Below are 26,771 nucleotides of genomic sequence, written 5' to 3'. Positions count from 1 at the left end.
AGAAAAGTTTGTAAGGTAAAGAAATTCAAAAAGGAACAGTACAGAAAAGGAGTTAATTGGAGCAATACGGCGGCTTGTCAAATATGGTAGAATTCAATAAACATAACAAAATATACAAAACTGAACACAAAATCATCATTAAAATTCTCCTCCAGGAGCTAGAGATCAAGTAAGATATGCAGTAGAGCAGTAGGAAGGGAGAAAGGAGATATGAGAAAGGTCTTATGTTATATGCTGCCAAGTTTTTTCCTTGTATAGCAAGAAAAGAAAGCAAGACGGAATGAATTAGATTTGTTTAAAAACATCCTGTGTGCCCCTCCCCCCACACACATACAAACACCAGAAAACTTCTGTAGAAATTTTGCTAAGAACTGTAATTCTCCTCTAATTGAAGGACCTGTGTGTGATGCAATCCACATTGAATCTAATTGGAATAATGCAGAATATAAGACATTATATTGTATAGTATCAAATCTACTGCCCATTTATCATAGCCCCTATATTTTTCCATCATCTTCTTCCTCCATATATTCTTCCCCTGTAGTAGCATGAAGTCTATTCTCTTACTGTGTCCATCACGAACACCGCAGCTTTGCGTTGAGAAGGAATAAAGAGGCCAAAAAGAGCCTTATTTCCCTGTGAATTGTGATAAAAGTAAATGTGCCGGATGCTCCCTGTGAAAAATGAAATAAATCCAAATGTCAGAATCCTCAACAGTTTATTAACAAGAATTACAAAAAAAAAATGAGAAACTGGACTTTGTACAAGTTCACTCACAAGGCAATGGAATAACTGGGTTGGTATCAACAACAACTCAGAAACCAACCAGGTCAGTACAAGTAGGCTGCTGGTGGCTGGATTCTGTTTTTGTTATCACCTTGCTGGATAAAGGAAGCCTAGTGACACTGCAGGTCACAGAGTAGCTGCACTGGGACCACAAAACTAACCAGATCAATGCTGTCCAGTATGGTCACGGGACCTAGGCAGCCGGATGTTTGTGTAAAAGTCTCGCTCATTCTGTTAGGTTATAACAAAGCTTGGTGGTACAATCCAGGAAAGAATGCGGTGGCTGTTGAGTGTTGGATTAAGATTAGAATCTTGGACACCCATCTAACCAGGATTGTACAGAACCAACATAGAAAGACAAAAGGAGAAGTTAGGTCTTTGCCAACTAATTTGTCTTCCCTTCAGTCCCTCCAGACCAGACCACAAACATAGATTATACTCTCTTGCCAGCAGATGGAAACTGAGAACTATTAATACTCCATAACATCATTGTATATTTTTCCATCCAGCAGATAATCAGTATTTTGATGACAAAGCAAAAGGTGACATTCCCCAATAACAAGGGAACAAACCAAGAGAAATCATAAAATTGAAAACAATACTTCAAACATCAGCAACCAGAAACACCCTCTCCCAGCCAGAGTAATGAAAGCTGTACCTAGCTTCTCTACAGTTCTACTTCCTACACGCAGCTCATAAGTGAATGACCTTGCCCCTAGAAAGTCTGCTCTGGACTAAGAGGGCTGGTACAGAAAAGGTTCTTATTAAACTTACCACATTTTGTTATCTGTAAGACTGAATTCCTACCTGGCTCTAGATAACTGAACTGGGCAAGAGATTTCATCTCAAGGTGCTCCAGATCAAAAGTTTCTGCTTCCCGGCCCGTGAGGTGACGAACCAGCTGCTTATTGACCATGCACACACATCCCAGCTGGACCAAGGCACGCAGCAACAAAGGTACCTACGGAGCAATCCAACAAAAAGTCACACGCACAACCAGGTCAAGTAATGACTTTGGCTGAGACAATCAAAATGCAAGACCTCTTTGCAGAACCCCACTCACCACTGTAACCCTGCTCAGAAAGGAAGTTGCTCCCTTATGTTTTCCTGGGAATAACACAGTGAACATAAACAAACTAAACACTAGCATGGCACTGGCTAGCTGATTTATTCCTGCAGTACTCAAAGGGCATGAAAAGGCTCCCAACCCAATACTGTGAAGATTCTGCCAAGCGCTGCTTATGGTAGAGGATTCGTCGTATATACCTGAGTTTCATACACCCCTTCGATGTCTGGTGCCGACAGCTCAGCATGGATTTCATTAATGTGCTGCCGGTACACATCCTCGGGGACAGAATATTCATAGAGATTATAAATAGGGTTTGCTCGAGGGAGGATTCGATTCACCTAGAAAAAGGGAAAAAAAAAAAAAAAAAAAGATAAGACTTGGGACACGGAGGACATTCTGTGCAATGCAGCTATGTCAACTGCAAATGTAGCAAGAGAAAAAGTTCTTGTGGGTAGCATGTCTGAACACAAATCTCAGTGGCAGGGGTTTGGAAGCACGGCAAGGCCGAGCGTACAAAGTAGTGGAAGGAGAGAAGGCAGCAGTTTGTTGAATAAAGTCAAAATGTGGTTAAGTGCAGATAAAAGTGGGATGTTTGACCACGGAAAAACAAATCCTGGAAACAATAATCTTGAAAATGCTTGTTTATTTGTTAAAAAGACTCGACACAACTGTTGTGTTTCGGCCGTCAGGCCTGCATCAGGAGTCTTAGACACCTGAAAGAACAACTGATCTGTGCAAAGGATGACCAATGATATGTTAGTCTGTAGGCAAAATGGTCTTTAGAAAGACCTTTGATTAAACGCAGCTTGTGAACAAGTCTGGTATCGTAAGCAGCATGGAAAAAACTCTACTGTCCAAGTGTTTGTTTAAAAAGATCAGATCTTCGCACAGATCAGCTGTTCTTTCAGGTGTCTAAGACTCCTGATGCAGGCCTGACGGCTGAAACACAACAGTTGTGTCGAGTCTTTTTAACAAATAAACAAGCATTTTCAAGATTGTTGTTTCCAGGATTTGTTTTTCCGTGGTCAAACATCCCACTTTTATCTGCACTTGTGTTTTCCCGTGGGGCGTTTGAGTTCTCCGTTGCATTGCGGATTCTTCCGAAAATGTGGTTAAGTATATTTTAATAAACTAAACACAAATGCGGAAGGAACCAAGGATGGACAGATGTGCACACACAGATATTTTGTCTGTTTCATAGGTATCAATAATGATGGGGCAAGGAGGAGAAATTAGGTCTTACCTGATCATTTTCTTTTCATTAGTTCTTCCCACTATTCCAGAACCTGTGGGATAGTTGTGTTCATCAACCAGCAGGTGGAGATAGAGAACTGAAAACTGAGCTGAGACATTTCTCTTGGCATCCACTCAAGTTCCTCAGTATTTAAGCAGACAAGCAGTAACGGAGAAACTCAGAACAAACACAACAACCTTAAACAATTCGCTAACCTAACACCAACCAGACGAGCAAACATATATACAGTGGTGGAAATAAGTATTTGATCCCTTGCTGATTTTGTAAGTGTGCCCACTGACAAAGACATGAGCAGCCCATAATTGAAGGGTAGGTTATTGGTAACAGTGAGAGATAGCACATCACAAATTAAATCCGGAAAATCACATTGTGGAAAGTATATGAATTTATTTGCATTCTGCAGAGGGAAATAAGTATTTGATCCCCCACCAACCAGTAAGAGATCTGGCCCCTACAGACCAGGTAGATGCTCCAAATCAACTCGTTACCTGCATGACAGACAGCTGTCGGCAATGGTCACCTGTATGAAAGACACCTGTCCACAGACTCAGTGAATCAGTCAGACTCTAACCTCTACAAAATGGCCAAGAGCAAGGAGCTGTCTAAGGATGTCAGGGACAAGATCATACACCTGCACAAGGCTGGAATGGGCTACAAAACCATCAGTAAGACGCTGGGCGAGAAGGAGACAACTGTTGGTGCCATAGTAAGAAAATGGAAGAAGTACAAAATGACTGTCAATCGACAAAGATCTGGGGCTCCACGCAAAATCTCACCTCGTGGGGTATCCTTGATCATGAGGAAGGTTAGAAATCAGCCTACAACTACAAGGGGGGAACTTGTCAATGATCTCAAGGCAGCTGGGACCACTGTCACCACGAAAACCATTGGTAACACATTACGACATAACGGATTGCAATCCTGCAGTGCCCGCAAGGTCCCCCTGCTCCGGAAGGCACATGTGACGGCCCGTCTGAAGTTTGCCAGTGAACACCTGGATGATGCCGAGAGTGATTGGGAGAAGGTGCTGTGGTCAGATGAGACAAAAATTGAGCTCTTTGGCATGAACTCAACTCGCCGTGTTTGGAGGAAGAGAAATGCTGCCTATGACCCAAAGAACACCGTCCCCACTGTCAAGCATGGAGGTGGAAATGTTATGTTTTGGGGGTGTTTCTCTGCTAAGGGCACAGGACTACTTCACCGCATCAATGGGAGAATGGATGGGGCCATGTACCGTACAATTCTGAGTGACAACCTCCTTCCCTCCGCCAGGGCCTTAAAAATGGGTCGTGGCTGGGTCTTCCAGCACGACAATGACCCAAAACATACAGCCAAGGCAACAAAGGAGTGGCTCAGGAAGAAGCACATTAGGGTCATGGAGTGGCCTAGCCAGTCACCAGACCTTAATCCCATTGAAAACTTATGGAGGGAGCTGAAGCTGCGAGTTGCCAAGCGACAGCCCAGAACTCTTAATGATTTAGAGATGATCTGCAAAGAGGAGTGGACCAAAATTCCTCCTGACATGTGTGCAAACCTCATCATCAACTACAGAAGACGTCTGACCGCTGTGCTTGCCAACAAGGGTTTTGCCACCAAGTATTAGGTCTTGTTTGCCAGAGGGATTAAATACTTATTTCCCTCTGCAGAATGCAAATAAATTCATATACTTTCCACAATGTGATTTTCCGGATTTAATTTGTGATGTGCTATCTCTCACTGTTACCAATAACCTACCCTTCAATTATGGGCTGCTCATGTCTTTGTCAGTGGGCAAACTTACAAAATCAGCAAGGGATCAAATACTTATTTCCACCACTGTACATATATTAATCAAACATATAAACGGCGAGTGACCGTACTCACTCGCAAATGCGCAATAGAGACTTCCCTCTCTATCCCGCCCCCGCGTCAATAAGTGATGATGGGGGCGGGACAGAGAGGGAAACTGCGCTCCCCCCCCCCCCCCCCCCCGAGGTCGCCGCCACCGGTAACCCACCCACCTCGAGTCGCCGCCGCCACCCCTCCACCCGAGGTCGCCGCCACTGGTGCCCCCCCACCCGCCCCGTCTTATCGCTATTCAACTTACATCCGCAGCAGGCAGATCAGCTGAGCTGCCGTTGTGGCCTTCCTTCCCTGCCTGTGTCCCGCCCTCGCCGACGTTATGTCACACGAGGGCGGGACACAGGCAGAGATCGAAGGCCAACGGCAGCTCAGCTGATCTGCCTGCTGCGGAGATGTAAGTTGAATAGCGATGAGACGGGGCGGCAAACTTGGGGGGGGGGGGGGGAGCGGACAGCGGCGACCCACCAGCCCGTTTTAACGGGCTCAATGGCTAGTATATATTATATATATATATATATATATATATATATATATATATATATATATATATATATATATATATATATACATACACATACACACACACCTCTCTCTAATCTCTGCACAATTTGTAGAGAACAAGAGATATGCAGGAAGCACCATGCAAGGTGACAGCCATTATTTGACCACTACTTCACACTAACTAAACATCTCAGAAATCCTGGGCAGGCCTTTGGAATAGTGGGAAGACCTAATTTCTCCTTCCATTATGTAGCCTCCCACTATTCCGCAGCCCGTGGGATGATCAAAAGCAGTTCCTAGACTGGGTGAGATCCTGGAGTCGCTGCCCTGAGGACCCTGTCCAGCAGTTGAATCAGGTCCATGTACCGCGGCCTCCGCAGTCAATCCAGGGCTACAAAAGTTATTCGAACTTGGTGCAATGCAATCCTTTTTAACACGCAGCTTACCATGGGCCAAGGAGGAAAGACATACACTAGATGTGTCTCCGGCCAGGGCTGCAGTATGGCATCAATCCCATCGAGCCTGGTTCTTTCCGATAGGTGAAGAACTTGGTACTTTGGCATTCCTTTTTGTGGCCATCAAGTCCAGAAGCGGAGAACGCCATCGGTCCATTATCAGCTGAAACCCCTGGCTGGATAGTTCTCTTTCTCCTGAGTCCAAGGAGTGCCTGCTGAGAAAGTCCTCCTCCACATTCAACAGCCCCATGATGTGAGCTACCAACAAGCACAGATTTTTCTTCGCCCAACTCATGAAGGAGGCCACCTCCACCGCCATCAGACTGTGGGTCCTGCCTTGTTTGTTGATATAAGCCATCACCATCGCATTGTCAGAGAAAACTTGGACCAGGGTTCCTTGACAGAAAGGGAGCAAATAGGCATATTTTCAAAGCACTTAGCCTTCCAAAGTTCCATAGAAACCTATGGAGCTTTGGAAGGCTAAGTGCTTTGAAAATATGCATAACAGTCACCTAAGGCATTCTGCACTGCCCTGAGCTCCAAGCAATTTATCAACCACTGAGACTCCTGTTCTATCCAGGTGCCCTGTGCCAGATGGAACTTCTAACACGCTCCTCAACCAGACTTGCTGGCATTCGTTGTCACCACCTCTGTCTTACTGGAGAGGGGGCTCCGATGGTCAAATTGCTGGGTGATCACCTCTGCATACTCCGTCTGGCAACCAACGTCCAAGGAAGATGATGGGTGTACTTCTTTAAAACCAGAGGCCAGCAGCTGAGAAAAGATTCCTGTAACGGACGCATACGAGCCCTTGGCCATGGCACTACTTCCATTGCCACCGTCATCAACCCCAGAACCTGGACGTCGTCGCAGACCCTGGGCCTGCCTTAACAGAAGATCAATCTGTTGAACCAGCTTCAACCTCCTATGCTTCACGAGAAGATCCTGTCCCGTGCTTTGTCGAATAGGCCGCCCAGATACTTCAGCATCCGTGATGGAGTTAGTCTGCCCTTCTCAAAATCGATCACCCAACCCAAAGACTGCAAAAGATGGACAACTTTGTCTGTTGCCACCACGTTGTCTGAATAGGATGACGCACAATGAGCCAGTCGTCGAGATATGGGTGAACTCCGATTTCCTGGCGGAAGGATGCAACCACCACCATAACCTTGATAAACATTCTTGTTTCAGTGAGCCTTCTAGCTTCCTATCCTGTAGGTCTTTTAGGGCAATGCCCTCTTCCCACCAGCAAGGTGGTCTCTTAGTCACACCATAACCAGGCAGTCCACCCTGGGAAGCTGTAATTTATCTTTCTCCTCTGGAACTAATGGGTAGAGTACCTGAGTTTTCAGTTCTCTATCATCACCTGCTGGTTGACAGACACAACTATCCCACAGGTTCTGGAACAGTGGGAAGATACATAATGGAAGAGTGAAATGTTCTGAGCTGACCGGATCTACAAGAGGACTTCTCACCTTTCTATATACTGCACCCTCCTCAGGCTTGATGATGCGCTGATTCACATAAAACACTCGTGGGATATTGAGCTTCATGCAGTGCAAGTCACTGCCGATAACAGCCCAGAGCCGGAAGAACCCCGGCTGGCTGGTCTCTCCAATCTGAGAGGGGAAAAAAAAAAATCAGATTTGAAGAAGTTCACACAGGGAAGGAAATTCAGAAAATGTTTATCAGCCCCAAGAGGCCAAAAGAACAGAGGGGGAGAAATGAATCAAATGCTCAGAGAAATTTATCAAAAGCCTTGAGAGGCCTGTGTTATCACAAAAAAAAACCAAAACAAAACAAAAAAAAGGCATCTGTGGAAAGTCCTGAACAACGGAAGCTTACTTTGGCAAAGCACAATAAATTATTATGGCTATAAACAATGGAATAGACAAAAAACAGTATAAAATCATGCATTTCATAGTAGTTCGTTGTCTAAAGCATGTCTCATAGCATCAACTGCCAGGGATAGCAGGCACAGTCCTCCTCTACCCTGGTCACCTGCACTATCTGCCACGGCATATCTAGGATGCTACGAGCTGTCTTGCGCAGGAAGCCACCAAGTCCGGCTGAGGGTCCATCACGGATCACCCCTCCTCCACCAGGCACCGCCTCTCCATCCAGTAGTCGTCGCTTCTTCCGGCGCTCTCTGCGCTGCTTGGCCTGCAGCTCCCACTTCTTCTTGTGATACCGAAGCCACACCATACGCTCTTCCTACGGCAGGGAAGGGCAGAGAAAAAGAACCATAGTTGCCGTTATCAAATAGCCTCAGTTCTAACATTATGGTAGGGGAGGTATCCGAGAAGCAATTCCCAACAAGTAAACCTCTGCCTCCTTCTTTCCCTTATTTCCACATACAACCATCCCCAGTAAAAGGATGGGTGTCCACCTGGAACTTCCTGGATTCCCCCCCCCCCCCCCCCCCCCCCCCCCCCCCCCATCAGATAGAAGTAATAGATCCCAGTTTGTCAACCTCTGAACCAGGGCTACCGAATTCCTGTCTTCGAGGTCCACAAGCAGGCCAGGTTTTCAGGATATCCACAATGAATATGCATGAGAGAGATTTGCATACCAAATAACAAGGAGGCAGTGCATGCACATTCATTACGGATATCCTGAAAACCTGGCCTGTCTGTGGACCTCGAGGACCAGAACTGAGTAGCCCTGCTCTAAACCCACTCACTGCCTTTTGGATTTGTAATATTCATTTCCTCATAATGGCTATAATCTGTACAAGTAGGTGCTTGGTTACGTAAAAATTTAATTTGCTGAAAAATAAAATAAAAACAAAACACTTGAACTTTGATTTTCATTCAAATTGTTGTAGTCTCTTGAGCAGTCTGAATGGTCCTTGAAGCAGAGATTGAAAATAAGAAGCCTCGTCAGACCAGAGCCAATAAAGAGCTGCATGCAACACATGAGAGATAAGCGATAGTGTTTTTTTTCATTCATTGTGCAAGAGATTATTTATGATGTGGACATTTTAAAGTTTTGGTGCTATTGCACAGACACTATTTTGAATTTGTGAAGTCACAGGCTGAATGGTAGATTACTGATGTTTGGAATGTTATGTTAGTGCCAGTGGTAATAAAGCAAAGTTACTCGCCTGTAGCAAGTGTTCTCCAAGGACAGCGGGCTAAGTATTCTCACAAATGGGTGATATTTGATGGAGCCTGATGCAGATGCTGACTAGCGAGACTGGAGAACTTTCCAGCAATGTCCCAACGCGTGTGCGTTGGTGCCTTCCCGCCCGATATGCGAGTGAGGGTCCCTCAGTCTTAAGCACATAAGCACCGCCATGCTGGGAACAGACCAAAGGTCCATCAAGCCCAGCACTCTGTCTCCGACAGCGGCCAATCCAGGCCCCAAGAACCTGGCAAAAACCCAAAATTTAATAAAGATCAATGGACTTTTCCTTCAGGAATCTGTCCAGACCCCCTTTAAACTCAGCAAGGCCAGCTGCCGTCACTACCTTCTCCGGCAATGAGTTCCAGAGCCTAACTACGCGCTGAGTAAAGAAAAACTTTCTCCGATTTGTTTTAAACCTACCACATTCTAATTTCATCTTGTGTCCCCTAGTTCTATTATTGTTAGAAAGCGTAAACAAACGCTTTACATCTGTCCGCTCTACCCCACTCATTTTGTAGACCTCTATCACATCACCCATCAGCCGCCTTTTCTCCAGGCTAAAGAGTCCTAGCCGTCTTAACCTCTCCTCATAGGGTAGTAGTCCCATCCCCTTTATCATTTTTGTTGCCCTTCTCTGCACCTTCTCTAATTCCTTTATATCTTTTTTGAGATGAGGCGACCAGAACTAAACACAATACTCCAGGTACGGTCGCACCATGGAGCGACCATGCTTGTAAGATAGCTAAAGAAAACAACTCCAAGGGAGGTGGGAGGGTATGTGAGAATACTTGCCCTGCTGTCCTTGGAGAACACCTGCTACAGGTGAGTAACTTTGCTTTCTCCGAGGACAATCAGGCTGTTGTATTCTTACAGATGGGAATTCCTAGCCACCAGGCTCACCGAAAACAACAATGCTAGGAAAACAGGGACTCAAAACATAGAGTCCTGAAAGCCAATTAACCTGAAATTATTTACATACTAGTTGTGAAGGTGCTGCCTGGAACTAAAGAAAACTGGGCCTATGAGGGGGTGGGAGGGGGAAGAGAGATGAATTTTAGACACTAAACAAATTCTTCAGGACTCATTGGGTGTCCTGCTCAAGGCAGTAATGAGAGTGAATGTGTACACACATGACTATGTTGCAGCTTTGTAAATCTCCGCTTTGTAGGCTGACTTCAAGTGGGCTACCAATGTAGCCATGGCTCTGACTTAAGTACATATGTATTGCCATACTGGGACAGATCGAAGGTCCATCAAGCCCAGCATCCTGTTTCCAACAGTGACCAATCCAGGTCACAACTACCTGGCAAGATCCCCAAAACAGTACATAACATTTTATGCTGCTTATCCTAGAAATTAGCAGTAGATTTTCCCCAAGTCGATCTTAATAATGGCTTATTATGAGCCTTAAGACCCAAACGTGGCTAATTTGAAAAACTATATACCAGTCCCTATAGATTCTAACAAATATCTCATTCAAAATTGGGTCCGGTAATTGGTACTATTGAAGCAGAGATCTTCGTATTATTTTAGAGTTTTCTACTGCTCAAATATATAGAAAAACAGTATCTTAAACATTCTCATATTCTCATGTTTTTCAAAGGCAACCTCAGCGGCGCTCATTACCAAAAAGGAGAAATTAGACCTTACCTGCTAATTTGCTTTCCTTTAATCCCTCCGGACCGGCCCAGGATTGGACTGATGGGTTGTGCACGCCTACCAGCAGGTTGGAGACTGAGAAAAAAACTCTGACTCTAGCGAGCCAATAGGAGCCCTGGTCATGTGACCCTAGCCTCAGTATTTTCATAACAAAGCAGAAAGAACAAACAGTCTGTGCCTCAAGGAATTCAAGCAGCCAGAGAGCACTAGTAAGTACGTGCTCTTATTATAATGGCTCACCGAGTACCCTAACCAGAGCATCGGTATGGCCAGACTATCCTGGCTCACCACGTACTCTAACCAGAGCAGCGGTATGGCCTTATCACAATGGCTCACCGAAAACCTTAACCAGAGAATCGGTATGGCCTTATCACAGTGGCTCACCGAATACCCTAACCAGAGCATCGGTATGGCCCAATCATTGTGGCTCACCACGTACTCTAACCAGAGCAGCGGTATGGCCTGCATAGAAAATGCATCATCTTTTTTTTTTTTTTTTTTAAACTTGCAAACAAAACAGCTCTGCAATCAACAATTGAACATAGAAACTTAGACAGAAATATAGAACACGGGAGGGGCCTGGGCCGGTCCGGAGGGATTAAAGGAAAGCAAATTAGCAGGTAAGGTCTAATTTCTCCTTCCTTAGCATCCCTCCGGACCGGCCCAGGATTGGACTGATGGGACGTAACAAAGCAGTAGTCCTACGGGAGGGACCCCAGCAGACCCGCTGAAATCACTCGCGACGCAAAAATCGCCTCCTGCCGACACTGCACATCAAGCCTGTAATGCTTAGAAAACGAATGGAGAGAGGACCAAGTCGCTGCCTTACAAATCTCCGCTGGTGGAACCAATGAACACTCGGCCCAGGACGCCGCTTGCCCTCTAGTTGAATGCGCTTTAACAGAGTTCGGGACAGCTTTACCTGCCAAAAGGTAGGCTGACCCTATCATCTCCTTGATCCACCTAGACAATGTGGGCTTAGAAGCCGCCAACCCCTTACGGTGACCGGCCAACAGTAGAAAAAGACGGTCCGTGCGTCGAAAATCTTCCGTAACTGCGAGATACCGCTTAAGCACTCTTTTAACATCCAGAGTATGTAACTGTCGCTGTTCCTGCGTCCCTGAGGCCGATCCCAAAACAGGAAGAAACACTGACTGGGACAGATGAAAACGGGATACCACTTTAGGCAAAAAGGAGGGAACCGGATGAATAACCACACGCTCCTTGGAAAACTGCAGAAAAGGAGATCTGCATGAAAAAGCTTGCAACTCTGAGACTCTCCGAGCCGATGCAATAGCCACCAAAAACACTGTCTTAAGCGTTAGATCCTTCAAAGAACATGCTTGCAAAGGTTCAAAAGGTGGTTTCGTGAGAGTCGAAAGAACCAGATTAAGATCCCAAGATGGAAAGACTGATCTTACCGGAGGACGAAGAAGGCTGACTCCCTTTAAAAAACGAGCCACCTCCGGAAGACAGGAGAAAGATTTACCTCGAATCCGACCTCTAAAGCAGGAAAGAGCTGCCGCTTGCACCTTAAGAGAAGAAAGAGACAGCCCTTTATCCAACCCTCGCTGTAGAAACTCCAACATCTGAGGCACAGATGCTCGAAACGGAAGGATGTCAGCCTCTGCACACCAGGCCTCAAAAATTCTCCAAGTACGAATATAGTTTAGCGAAGTGGAACGTCGACGAGACCTAAGCATGGTGGAAATCACCGGTCCTGAAAAACCCCGTTTAGCTAAACGGGCTCGTTCAAGAGCCAAGCCGTAAGACAAAATCGACCCGGATCTGGATGTGGAACTGGCCCTTGAACCAGCAAAGTCCTGTGAACTGGGAGCCGAAGAGGAGGCGCCACCAATAGCCGCTGTAGATCCGCGTACCAAGGACGCCGCGGCCAATCCGGTGCTACCAAAACTACCGGTCTTCCGTGATCTTCGATCATCTGTAGGAGACGGCCTATTAGCGGCCACGGAGGGAACGCGTAAAGAAGGTCGGAGGGCCACTGTTGCAAGAGAGCGTCTACCCCTGCCGCTCTTACATCCTTTCGACGACTGAAGAAACGAGGGACTTTCTTGTTGAGATTGGATGCAAACAGATCTAGAACTGGAGTGCCCCAGCGCTCCACTATCAACCGAAACGCCTGATCGCTGAGAGACCACTCCCCGGGATCGAGAGTGTGGCGACTGAGAAAGTCGGCTTGAACGTTTTCCACTCCGGCCACATGCGATGCTGAAATGGCCGAGAGGTGAATCTCCGCCTCCCGACACAATAGACGACATTTCGTTCCCCCCTGACGGTTGACATAGGCCACTGCCGAGGCATTGTCCGAAAGAACTCTGACCACTTTGCCTATTAGTAGAGCCCTGAAGTGCTGCAGGGCCAACCGGATCGCTCTGGTCTCCAACAAATTGATTGATTGAACTGCTTCCAGTTGAGACCAAAGCCCCTGGGCCCACTGCCCCAGGCAATGCGCTCCCCAGCCTCGGAGACTGGCATCTGTTGTTAACGGTATCCAGCGAGGAGATTCCAAAGGCATGCCTACTGTGAGATTCTTCATCCGCAGCCACCAAAACAGCGAGCTGCGCTCTCTGTTGCGGAGAGGCAGACGCTTCCATAGTGACTCCCTCTGAGCGGACCAACGCGATAGAAGAGACCACTGAAGAGGCCTCATATGGAGTCTGGCCCAGGGTACTACTTCTATGGTGGCTGCCATGGATCCGAGAATCTGAAGATAATCTCGAGCACACGGACGCTGCTGTTGAAGAAAGGCCCGAATCTGAGACTGCAGTTTTAGAATCCTGGCCTGCGGTAGAAACACTCGGCCTTGTGTCGTGTCGAACGTGACGCCCAAATACTCCAGAGATTGAGAAGGAACCAACCGACTCTTTGACACATTTACTACCCAACCTAGAGACTGCAAGAACTGCATCACTCGTTCTGTGACACGACAACTCTCTTGATAAGACTTTGCTCTGATTAACCAGTCGTCTAGATATGGATGAACCAGAATCCCTTCCTTCCTGAGGGCCGCAGCCACCACGACCATAACTTTGGTGAAAGTGCGGTGAGCCGTCGCCAAACCGAAGGGCAGAGCACGAAACTGGTAATGCTGCCCTAGAATTGCAAAGCGCAAGAACTTGTGGTGAGCCGGACGAATGGGAATATGCAAATAAGCCTCTGTGAGATCCAAGGCTGTCAAATACTCTCCCTGGCGCACTGCGACTATGACTGATCGCAGGGTCTCCATCCGAAAACTTGTGACTCTGAGAGCGCGATTGACCGGCTTGAGGTCCAATATAGGGCGAAAAGAGTCTTCCTTCTTGGGAACTACAAAATAAATGGAATACCGGCCTCGCCTGTACTCGGAAGGAGGGACTGGACAGATAGCGTGAAGATCTAACAGCCTCTGTAGAGTCTCCCGAACCGCCCTCACCTTGAGAGGAGAACGACAGGGAGACTCCAGAAAGGCGTCTGCAATAGGCCTTGCGAACTCTAAGGCATAACCGTCTCGTATAACTTCCAAGACCCACTGATCTGAAGTTATGTGGGCCCACCTCTGATAGAACTGAGAAAGACGAGCTCCGACAGGCACCAGAGGAGAGGCCCTCGCCCCTTCATTGGGAAGGACGGGTCTGTGATCTAAAACCTGGAGAGGAGAAACTCGCTCCTCTGCGAGTACCCCGAAAGGACTGTGTCCTATTGTAGAACCGAGATTTATGAGGTTGAAAACCCCGACCAGTCTGAAATCTACGTAAACCTCTACCTGGACCTCTACCAGAGAAGGAACCTCGACCGGACAGGCGGGGTCTATCTTGCGGCAATCGAGGAACTTTAGCATCTCCTAAGGAATTAACCAACTTATCCAATTCTTCCCCAAACAAAAAGGACCCTTTAAATGGAAACTTGCTCAATTTGGATTTGGAGGCCGCATCCGCCGACCAACCTTTCAACCACAGCGACCGGCGAGCAGCGACTCCCAACGCCAAAGACTTAGAAGATGCTCGCAACAAATCATATAAGGCATCCGCCAGAAACGCAGCTCCCGTTTCAATCCTAGCCACCTGTAGATCAATAGCTTGAAGATCATCCGAAGTCCTGTCCAGAACTCTCTCTGCCCACCTAAAACAGGCCCTAGCCACTAAGGACCCACAAATGGCAGCCTGTACTGCCAAGGAAGAAACATCAAAACTATTCTTGAGCAGAGAATCTAGACGTCTGTCCTGAACATCCCGAAGAGCTGTTCCGCCATCTACGGGGACTGTATTCCGCTTATTTACCGCCGACACCACGGCATCCACGACCGGCACCTTAAGCAAAGACTTATCCACTTCAGGAACCGGATAGAGACGAGACATAGATCTGGACTGCCGGAAAACCGCATCTGGGGACTCCCATTGCGCTTTAATAACATCCCAAATATCCTGGTGCATAGGAAAAGTCTTGGTAGCAGACCTAGAGCCTTTAATCAAGAAATCGACCTTACGGACTGCCAAAGCTGGCTGTAAATCTTCAAAGTTCAAAGTAGAAGACACCATAGAAATTAGCTCCTGCAAATCATCCTTATGGAAAACTCTGGCTACAGAAGGATCTTCTCCCTGAGCAAAAGAAGTAGCCTCAGGATCTGGAGAAGAAGATTCCTCCCAGATATGTTCCGCCAGATCTTCCTCTTCTTCTAAGAAGGGCATTTCCTGATCATGAACTGACTCCAAATGCTCCCGCCAATCTCCCTCCCTAGATCTCTTAGAGGGAGGGGGAGCAGCCATACTCAAAGGCCCTGGCTCAGCTGAAGAATCCCCCTTCTGCAGCAAAAAAGCCTGATACATCTGGAGCACAAACTCAGGAGGAAACCCCCCTGCCTGAGTAGGCCCAGCCTGCATCAGTGCTCCTGCAGAAAAAACATCCAACGGAGGTACCGAAAGCCCTGCAGGCTGCGAGGGAGAAGGGGAGGACGAATTCAAAATGGCCACCGTTCGCGCCAAAACCGGCGTTCCGGAGTCCGGGGGCGCGCCTGACCCTTCAGCAAGCACGGGATCAGAGCGCGCCGGTGAAGAGACCGAACCAGCTGACTGAACCGCTGCCGGCAAAACCGAACCCGACGCTCCCGCTAGCGCTGTACAATACTTACAAGCGCCTGAAGATGAAACACCCCGACGCTGACAAATGGAGCAGCGCTTAAGTTTTTCCGACATCGCTGACGCGCGCGTGCGCGCGCGTACCCAATTCGCGCCGAAACTGTACTTTTTTTTTTTTTTTTTTTTTTTTAAACAGCGCTTCAATTAACAACAGAAATCCCCCGAAACAAATAGAAAAGGGAGCCAGGCCAGGCAAATAAAAAACTGTGCTCTTTATGTTTCCCTGCTGTGGAAACGCTAATCAGCCACACCACACACACTTGACAGAAACAGAGCTGCCTGCTCGTTTAATCAAAGGGACTGAAGAGATCTGTGGCAGAGAAACCAATTTAGCTTCCTTTTACTTCTGGCTGCCTCTCCCAAAGGTAAAATCCCCTTGCTAATCAAAGGGCAACCCTTCCCTTTGAAATTGAATTAGATAATAAGGGAGGTGGGGAGGAACAAGGGGGGAGGGACCCGGGACACCCGAGTTTTCACCCCTGAGGCTGAAAGACAACCAAACTGAAAAGAACACCTAACAAGCCTCAAAGAATTCCTGTGGCACAGAATAAAGGCAGACTAAAGCCAACAATAAAGAACAAGCTGAAAGACAATATAGAGAGACTAATGGGCTCACTCCTACCTGCTGGGAGACTGAGAAATACTGAGGCTAGGGTCACATGACCAGGGCTCCTATTGGCTCGCTAGAGTCAGAGTTTTTTTCTCAGTCTCCAACCTGCTGGTAGGCGTGCACAACCCATCAGTCCAATCCTGGGCCGGTCCGGAGGGATGCTAAGGAACTTAGATTTGGCAATGTAACTAGCGCCCACTTCTTCATTGGTTTAGCCAATTTCTTTACTTTTCAATTTCAAACTTTTTTATATTTTTATCCAGATTTAGTTACTTATCTTTAATGATCAGACCAAAGGGTTCAGCTGAAGATAAGTAACTAAATCTGGATAAAAATATAAAAAAAGTTTGAAATTGAAAAGTAAAGAAATTGGCTAAACCAATGAAGAAGTGGGCGCTAGTTACATTGCCAAATCTAAGTTTTTGGTAATGAGCGCCGCTGAGGTTGCCTCTGAAAAACTTTTGAAAAACATGAGAATATGAGAATGTTTAAGATACTGTTTTTCTATATATTTGAGCAGTAGAAAACTCTAAAATAATACGAAGATCTCTGCTTCAATAGTACCAATTACCGGACCCAATTTATTATGAGCCTTGACATGACCCTCCAATCAGCCGAACCTCGGCATAAGGAAATTAAATCTGCAAGCCAATTAGAAATTGTGCGTTTGCTGATGGCTACCCCCACACGGTTTGGGTCAAAAGAAACAAAAAGCTGGGTGGACTGTCTATCTGGACTGTCCATTCCAGATAGAAAGCTGAGGCTTGCTTGCAGTCTAAGGTATGCAGTACACTCTCGCCAGGATGGGCATGTGGTTTTGAAAGTACCTTAGGAAGGAATTTAGGGTGTGTGAGGAGAACTACTCTATTGTGGTGAAACTGGGTCAGCTACTAGGGCCTGAAGCTCACTGAACCTGCAAACTGAAGTGACCGCCATCGGAAACACAACTTTCCAGGTCAAATATTTCAGATGACAGGAATCAAGTGGCTCAAAAAGGCACTTTCATCAGCTGGGTGAGGACAATATTGAGAGTCTATGATACAATTGGAGGTTTCACTAAATATTTCTACATTAGGGAAAAGATTTTGGAAAAAGATTTTTTTTTTGTATAAGTCTCTAATTAGTAATAACACTAATAATTTAAGAGACTATAAAATAAGAAAACACAAAAGGTTTTTAAAAAATGTTATGGTGGTGTTCAGACTTGTGAAACATACCCAGTAGTGGACTAGCTATCTCTTTCCAATCATTGCACTTCCTATGATGTCACTCCTTTCTCCAAGGAGTCCTTCGGTGCCAACGAGGACAATGTCGAACCCATACATGTCCTTGGTGTCGGGTCTGATGCTGACCGGTCCCAGGGCCTACTTTCAGCGCCTGATGTCAAGAGAAATGGAGACCTTCTCGATGCCAGTGGACTCCCAGTGGAAGTTGAAGCCTTGGCAGCCATCGAGTTCGACGCTTCCAGTGCCGATGATGATGTACTGGCCTTCAAGAAGCTGTTGGGACCTGCTATGCCCGCTGTGTCGCACACCATGCACCAAGACTGGGGGGTCCGTCACAGAAACCACCCAATTACATTAGGCGCACCTCTTGAAGCCACGGGGGTGGGGGTGGGGGTGGGGGGTCTTCTGGGACACCAAGAAAAGAACCATGGCCAAATTAAACTCTTCAATTGTGAGCCAAAAAGGGGCAGCATTCAAACTGAGGTTAGTGTTCCGGCCTAAATGGGCCTAGCACCTCGCTAAAAATAAAAAAGAGCCAAAAAAGGTAGTTAAAATAAAGTGGAAGTAGAAAACCAAAAGAAGAATACTAAACAGCCAGTAAGACAAAAGACCCCTGCAAGGGAAGGCACTGCAAGAGAAAAATTCATGCACTTTGAGGAAAACAGAAAAAAATGAATCCTCCCTGCTCCGTGGAAAAAACAACACTGAGGCGGGAAGGCACCAGCGCATGCGCAGTGGGATGCTGCTAGAAAGTTCTCCAATAATCTTGCTAGTCACCACACTCCATCAGATGACGTCACCCACCTGTAAGAATATGACAGCCTGCTTGTCCTCGGAGAAACGAATGATATTTACCCTTTGGCTCCTTAGCAGGTATTAAGTAGTTTAACCGAGTTATATATAGTTACTAGTAAAAAAGGCCCGTTTCTGACACAAATGAAACGGGCGCTAGCAAGGTTTTCCTTGGAGTGTGTATGTTTGGGAGAGTGTATGTGAGAGTGACTGTTTGAGAGTCAGAGTGAAAGTGTGAGTGTGTGAGAGAGAGTGAGTCTGGGTGTGAGTGTGTTTGTGAGAGAGTGTGTGTGAGAATGAGAGTGTGTGCAAGTCTGTATGTGAGACACAGTGTGAGAGAGTGTGTGTGTGTGGGCAAGAGAGAGAGTGTGTGTGTGAGACACAGATTCTCTGTGAGAGTGAGTGTATGACACCAAGCGAGTGTGTGTGTGAGCCGTGCCCTCCCAATCCATGGCCATCTGTCCCCTGCCCCCTCCATTCATCCTTTTCCAGCAATTCCCCTCTGTCCCTGAGTCGTGCCCTCCCAATCCATGGCCATCCATGTTTGTCTGTCACCTGCCCCCTCCATTCATCCCTATCCAGCATTTCCCCTCTCTGCCTGAGGCCTGCCCTGCAATCCATATCCATCCATGCCCATCTGTGCCCTCCATTCATCCCTATGCAGCAATTCCCCTCTCCCTGAGTCCTGCCCTTCCAATCCATGCCCATCCATGCTCCTCTGTCACTTGGCCCCTCCATTTTTCCCTATCCAGCATTTCCCCTCTCTGCCTGAGGCCTGCTCTGCAATCCATATCCATCCATGCCCATCTGTCCCCTCCATTCATCCCTATCCAGCAATTCCCCTCTCCCTGAGTCCTGCCCTTCCAATCCATGCCCATCCATGCTCATCTGTCACCTGGCCCCTCCATTTTTTCCTATCCAGCATTTCCCCTCTCTGCCTGAGGCCTGCTGTGCAATCCATATCCATCCATGCCCATCTGTCCCCTCCATTCATCCCTATCCAGCAATTCCCCTCTCCCTGAGTCCTGCCCTTCCAATCCATGCCCATCCATGCTCCTCTGTCACCTGGCCCCTCCATTTTTCCCTATCCTGCATTTCCCCTCTATGCCTGAGGCCTGCTGTGCAATCCATATCCATCCATGCCCATCTGTCCCATCCATTCATCCCTATCCAGCAATTCCCCTCTCCCTGTGTCCTGCCCCTTCCAATCCATGCCCATCCATGCTCATCTGTCACCTGGCCCCTCCATTTTTCCCTATCCAGCAATTTCCCTCTCTCCCTGAGTCCTGCCCTCCCAATCCATGCCCCTCTTTCCCCTGCCCCCTCCATTCATCCATTTCTAGTAATTCCCCTCTCTCCCTGTGCCCTGCCCTCCTAATCCATACCCATCCATGCTCCTCTGTCCCCTGCCGCCTCCATTCATCCTTTTCCAGCAATTCCCCTCTGTCCCTGAGTCGTGCCCTCCCAATCCATGCCCATCCATGCTCCTCTGTCCCCTGCCGCCTCCATTCATCCTTTTCCAGCAAGTCCCCTCTTGCCCTTCCATGACCCCCCCCTCGCATCCATGCTACTCTCTCTCCCATGTCCCAGCCTGGCCCGCCCTCTTTCCCCCCCCCCCCCCCCTCGCATCCATGCCTCGCATCCATGCCCCCCCTTCCCATCCATGCATCCCCCCCCCCCCCCGTTCGCATCCATGCTTCCTTTTTTTTTTTTCTTCTTCGTTTTAACTTTACCTCCGTGGCGGTTCGTGCAGCGAAGCGTCAGGGAAGGAGGCGGCGCTCCCGACGTCTAGCTTTACGTCGGGAGCGCCGCCTCCTTCCCTGACGCTTCGCTTCCCGATTTGTTTGGTTTGAGGCGAGGGCGGGGCAGAGACGGCTGGCTGGCTTGAAGGCTTCACTGGGAGTGACGTCAGATGGCTTCAAGGCTTCAAGGCTTCAGCTTGAAGCTTCCGGCTTCAAACTTCCGGCTTCACAGAACGTTGTCTTCAGAACGTTCACGGTGCGTTTTATTATATTAGATGTGTTCTGTTATTAGATAGAGGAGATCCTAATTGTGTCTCTCCTCTTGAGGGTTTTACTTTATTGGAGTGGACCCGACTCTTGTTAGTAACGGTTTTACCTTTGTAGTCCCAATAGGAGGTAGGGGTCCAAGGATCTCTCTCCAGGACTGGGTCAGCTCCATGTCCTGCGACTCCTGCTGGTTCTCCTGTGCCAATGGCACCCGCTTTCGCTTACTGCTAATTGGAACAGCTGGGTGCGAGCGCTTTGCGACCCCAAAGTCTTCCATGTCAGCAACCTGTGAAGGCTGCAGGTCTGCACTGGGCTGGTTGGCGGAGATCTGGAGATATAAACAAGTCCATGAGACCCGTAACATGTCGACTACTGCAGTCGCCTCCACACCCTCACTGATTAAAAGATACTGGAGGGAACTGGCTGGAGCTCATGAAGTGAAAACAAATACGCATCTTTTCACCATGCATGGAATATAGCAGTCTCTGTAAAACGGCCACAGACTGTCTCCATTACCTTCCACCATTCCTATTAGATATAAACTAGGGCTGCATTTCTGGCAAATACATTTTTTAAATTAATATATAAATTTTGATTAAAAATTTTAATCACGTTTAATCACATGGGGAGGGGCTGGACCACATACTTCCTGTCCTCCCCCCCCAAAAAAAAAAAAAATTAGGTATCATACCTTTCCTGGTGGTGATGGCAAAGTCCCGCCAGTTGAAGAAATCCCCTGCCTGAGTCACCCCCTTCCTCCCCCCAATGGAGCGATGAAGTCAGAAGCACGCCTTCAGCCACTGAGACTGGCACTCCCCACGCATGCGCAATTCATGCTCCCTCCCTTCCCTGCAGCTATCTCTCTCATCCCCTCCCCCACCCGGTCTGGTATCTCTCCCTCCTCTCCTGGACCTGCCTGTGGCTCTTTCATTCCAGCCTCCCCCACCAGTGTACCTTTTGAAAAGCAAGCTAGTGTTCAGCCCTGTAGCAGTACTCAAAACTGCCTGCGGACTGCACTGGGCCTTTCCCTCGGACTCGTCCCACCCCTTCTGATGCAACTTCTTGTTTTTGGAAGGGTGAGACAGGTCAAAGGGAAAGGCCTGGTGCAAGCCCGAATCCTTGATTGCTTTTCAAATGGTACGCCGGGGGGGGGGGGGGGAGACATGAGACACAACCAAAGACAGGTCCGGGAGTGTAGGGAGAGAGACCAGACCATGCAGGGGGGTGGGGGAGGTGGGGAGAAGGCAGGCAGCACACAATTAATTGCAATTAATAATAAACGTGTTGATTGCAGCATTAATCATGATTAACGTGCAGCCCTAATATAAACTGGTTTCTGATTTCAGAAGACATCAATTTGTAAGTAGAGGAGTAGCCTAGTGCTTAGAACAGTGGGTTAAGAACTTGGGAAACCTGGATTAAATCCTGCTGCTGCTGCTCCTTGCAATCTTGGGCAAGTCACTTAAGAACAACCCCCCCCCCCCCCCAATTGCCTCAGATTGAAACTTACATTGTGAGCCCTCTGGGATAAGGGAGATATCTAGCATACCTGAATGTAACCCACCTTGAGCTAATACTGAAAAGATGTGAGCAAAATCTAAATAAAATTTGGAAGAGATGGAAGGTGAGAAACATTCTGCTCTCTGAAACTCTTCCCGAATTGTTTCAGAGGAAGGAGAATCAGTTGCTTTTGGCACCTAACCATTGTACCTCTATCCAGGAAATCTGGACTGCCCCCAATTTGATTGACTGCACTTTTATGTCCTTTAGATTGTAAGCTCCTTTGAGCAGGGACTGTCCTTCTTTGTTAGATTGTGCAGCGCTGCGTAACCCTGGTAGCGCTTTAGAAATGTTAAATAGTAGTAGTAGTAGAATGAGAAGCCAATGGGACCAGTAAGAAGTCTCCTTACCTGTCTCTTCCCCTCGCTAACGAACAGCTCATTGATTTTCTTTTGCTTATACACATCATTTTTTTCCAGTAACTTTTTGTGCAGCCAGTCAGGATGTCGGACTCTGGGCACAGGATTCTTCACCTACCAACAAAGCAAAATCACAAATCAGGCAGACCACAGGCCCATCACACAGTCCGGAAATCCCCACCCTGCGACAGACTGAAAGGCAGGAGGTGAGGAGCAGACTAAGGTCTCTTATCTGCCTTTCCAAGCCCCATACTGACCTGCTGCAGTGCTGCTGGAATTGTGATAATCTTCTGGATGGAACTGCCCATTCTCTCAATGTAGTAATCCCAGTCCAGGATCTGAGTTGGAAAAAGGATCTCGGGTTAGGGATCAGTGATCTTCTACAATATTCACTGATCATATGATAAGAGGAGCTGAAGCAAGGAGGGAGGAGGACAGACGTCGACAGCCTTGCGAAGTACTTCAAGGAGAAAATCATACTATTACAACACAAAATACCCGCCAGTCCCATAGAATACGCCACTCTTCTAGACTGTCTGGACCCAGAAGAAGGAGCACACCCAGCAGACAGAACCTGGACCGAGTTCGAACCACTACCAGAAGACCTCATCTCTAAAACTCTCAAACAATATGCCAAATCCAACTGCAAACTAGACGCATGCCCAAACAGCCTCATGAAATCAGCCCCTCAACAATTCACAATTGACCTAACGAATCATGTAAATTACATGCTACAAAATGGACTCTTCCCAAAAGAAAAAGGAAAAATCTTACTCACCCCAATTCCAAAAGATAAAAAGAAAAACTTTTTACCAACTACAGACCAGTAGCATCCATACCACTAATAACTAAGTTAACCGAAGGGATGGTAACCAAACAACTCACAAACTATCTAAACAAACACTCAATACTGCATGATGCCCAATCCGGATTCCGGTCGAACCATAGCACAGAAACAGTACTAATCACCCTTATGACCAAATTTAAGCAAATAATAGCAACCGGGAACAATATACTCCTCCTACAATTTGACATGTCAAGCGCCTTTGACATGGTCGATCACGAAATCCTACTACACATACTTGAATACTTCGGCATTGGAGGAAATGTCCTAAGCTGGTTCAAGGGGTTCCTAACCCTGCGCTCGTATCAAGTCACATCACACTCAACCACGTCCAAGGCATGGATACCGGAATGTGGAGTTCCACAAGGATCACCCCTCTCACCAACTATTTTCAACCTAATGATGATCCCCCTAGCAAAACTCCTATCAAACCATAACCTCAATCCACATATATACGCTGATGATGTGACAATATATATCCCCTTCAAACATGACATCAAAGAAATCTCCAACGAAATCAATCAAAGCCTACACATCATGAACACATGGGCAGACACATTCTGTCTGAAATTAAATGCAGAAAAAACTCAATGCCTGGTACTCACCTCCCAATACAACACCAACGAATTCAACGTGATAAACACACCAAACCTAAACCTTCCAATCTCAGAAACGCTAAAAATCCTTGGAGTCACTATCGACCGCCACATAACACTTGAAACCCACGCAAACAACACAACTAAGAAGATGTTCTACTGCATGTGGAAACTGAAAAGGATAAGACCACTCTTCCCAAGATTCGTCTTTCGTAACCTAGTGCAATCCCTCGTCCTCAGCCATCTGGATTACTGCAACTCATTATACGCAGGCTGCAAAGAGCAAACACTGAGGAAACTTCAAACAGCCCAGAACACAGCAGCCAGACTCATCTTCGGAAAACCAAAATATGAAAGGGCAACACCACTACGAGAGAAACTACACTGGCTTCCACTGAAGGAACGCATCACCTTTAAGGTATGCACACTAGTCCACAAGATCATTTACGGCGAAGCCCCAGCCTACATGTCCGAGTTGATTGACCTACCACCCAGAAATGCTAGATCTTCCCGAACATACCTCAACCTCCATTTCCCTACTTTCAAGGGCGTGAAATACAAGACGCTACACGCGTCAACCTTTTCTCACACGAGCACGCAGCTTTGGAACTCACTGCCATGCAACTTAAGAGCGATCCACGAACAAGCATCCTTCCGCAGATTACTGAAGACCCATTTGTTTGAGACAATCTACGGAAAAAACCAAAACACATAGAGTCTACACTCACTTACATCAATGCATCACACATCCACTCATGATCTCTCATCCCCCCCAATTCCACATTACTCATACATATACTTACAGGAATAGGTAAACCATGTGCCTATATGTCTTAACACTGCCCTTAAGCTTCCTATTGTCTCCTCCCAAAGTCTCCCTGTTGATGTCCCATTGTGATATTCCTAATGATAATTCGATTATCTCGCATAACTTGTACAATGTAACCCATAACCAATTTGTAACAACTGTATTCTCTTTATTCATATCTTATTGTAAGCCACACTGAGCCCGCAAAGAGGTGGGAAAATGTGGGATACAAATGCAAACAATAAATAAATAAAAGGGAGTCGCCCCCTTGACTAGATGTCATTGCATTGGAAGGGAAGTAGATTGTCAGAGTGCAGTGGATGTTTTACACTAAGAGAGTAATTATATCACAGGGAGCTTATGCTACCAAGGTAAATAGGTTGATATGTTGCACCTATTAAAAAGGCTCAAGAAACCAAAAATCTTTATCAAAGCAAACATCCATAAGAACAAAGAAAAGCCAAACTGGGTCCATCTAGCCCAGTATCCTGTTTCCAACAGCAGCTAAGCCAGGTCACAAGAACCTGGCAGAAACCCAAATAGCAGCACCATTCCATGCTGCCAATTTCAGGAGAAGCAGTAGCTTCCCGTGTCTGTCTCAATAGCAAACTATGGACTTTTCCTCCAGGAACTTGTCCAAACCTTTTTTTAAACCCAGATACGCTAACTGCTGTTACTACATCCTCTGGCAAAGAGTTCCAGAGCTTAACTATTCGTTGAGTGAAAAAAAATATTTCCTCCGATTTGTTTAAAAGTATTCCCATGTAACTTCCTTGAGTGTCTCCTAGTCTTTTGTACTTTTAGAACGAGTAAAAAAAAAAAGAATAAAAAATAAAAATCGATTCACGTCTACTTGTTTTACACCACTCAGGATTTTATGGACCTCAATCATATCCACCCCTTTTTCTAAGCTGAAGAGCCCATACCTCTTACAAGAGGAGTTCCATCCCCTTTATCATTTTGGTTGCTCTTCTTTAAACCTTTTCTAATTCCACTATATCTTTTTTGAAAGACGGTGACCAGAACTGAACGCAATAATCAAGGTGAGGTCGCACCATGGAACGCTACAGAGGCATTATATTATTTTTGGTCTTATTTGCCGTCCCTTTCCTAATAATTCCTAAAATCCTGTTTGCTTTTTTGGATGCCGCCACTGCATACTGAGAAGAAGATTTAAACGTATTATCTACAACGACACCTAGATCTTTTTCTTGGGTGCTGACCCCCAAGGTAGATCCTAGCATCAGGTAACTATGATTCGGATTATTCTTTCCAATGTGCGTCACTTTGCATCTGTCACATTAACTTTCATCTGCCATTTGGATGCCCAGTCTTCCAATTTCCTAAGGTCTTCCTGCAATTTTTCACAGTCCTCACGTGTTGAAATAACTTTGAATAGTTCTGTGTCATCTGCAAATTTAGTCACCTCATATTCAAATTGTGTTTGCATTTAAAAAACATGGTATCACGTCAGATATCTTCTAGAACCGAAGAAGAATGGAACATTTTTTGATTACAGATAAGTAAAAAGTTATTTTCATTAATATTTTTGGTGAGCTTTGTGTTATCACTGTTCACACCAGTGATATATAAGCACCGCCATACTGGGAAAAGACCAAGGGTCCATCAAGCCCAGCATCCTGTCTCCAACAGCGGCCAATCCAGGCTTCAAGAACCCGGCAACCCCCCCCCCCCTAAAAAAAAAAAAAAAATTAATAATGTTCAATGGACTTTTCCCTCAGGAATCTGTCCAAATCCCCTTTAAATTCCATAAGGCCAGCTGCTGTTACTACATTCTCCGGCAACGAGTTCCAGAGTCTAACTACACGCTGAGTAAAGAAAAAAAAACTATTTGTTTTAAATCTCCGCTGTTGATAATCCATTGCACTTTTGCTTTTTAACCTTTTGTAACTTGATGAAGATTTTTCTTGACTTCTTGGGGATTTGGATTGATAGAGGTGGTTTTTTTTTTGTTTTTTAATCACCTCTGGACTTGAAGTGGTTGGTCTATTTCATAAAAAGTAACTTATGCACCTCTGTGCCTTTATAAAAGGGGTGTCCAACCTCGGCCCTCGCCAGGTTGGGTTTTCAGGATTTCTCCAATGAATATGCATGAGATCTATTTACATTCCATGAAGG

General features: G+C 46.5%; 1 protein-coding gene across 1 annotated transcript in view; it reads right to left on the bottom strand.

Annotated features, from left to right (window-relative positions):
- Positions 1-26,771, bottom strand: part of POLE (DNA polymerase epsilon, catalytic subunit) — a 141,659-nt gene that overhangs the window by 29,164 nt on the left and 85,724 nt on the right. The window contains exons 28-35 of the mRNA XM_030218300.1: positions 22,642-22,722; positions 22,376-22,498; positions 20,575-20,793; positions 7,910-8,122; positions 7,384-7,527; positions 2,053-2,193; positions 1,594-1,747; positions 568-674 (exon numbers count right to left, since the gene is read on the bottom strand). Of these exons, the coding sequence (XP_030074160.1) occupies positions 568-674; positions 1,594-1,747; positions 2,053-2,193; positions 7,384-7,527; positions 7,910-8,122; positions 20,575-20,793; positions 22,376-22,498; positions 22,642-22,722 (1,182 nt within the window). The remainder of the gene's footprint in view (positions 1-567; positions 675-1,593; positions 1,748-2,052; positions 2,194-7,383; positions 7,528-7,909; positions 8,123-20,574; positions 20,794-22,375; positions 22,499-22,641; positions 22,723-26,771) is intronic.

The sequence above is a fragment of the Microcaecilia unicolor genome, chromosome 11 (assembly GCF_901765095.1).
Source record: "Microcaecilia unicolor chromosome 11, aMicUni1.1, whole genome shotgun sequence".
NCBI classification, from domain to species: Eukaryota; Metazoa; Chordata; class Amphibia; order Gymnophiona; family Siphonopidae; genus Microcaecilia; species Microcaecilia unicolor.
The sequence above is the reverse complement of the archived record's forward strand: the minus strand, read 5'-3'. Positions and strand labels throughout refer to the sequence as shown.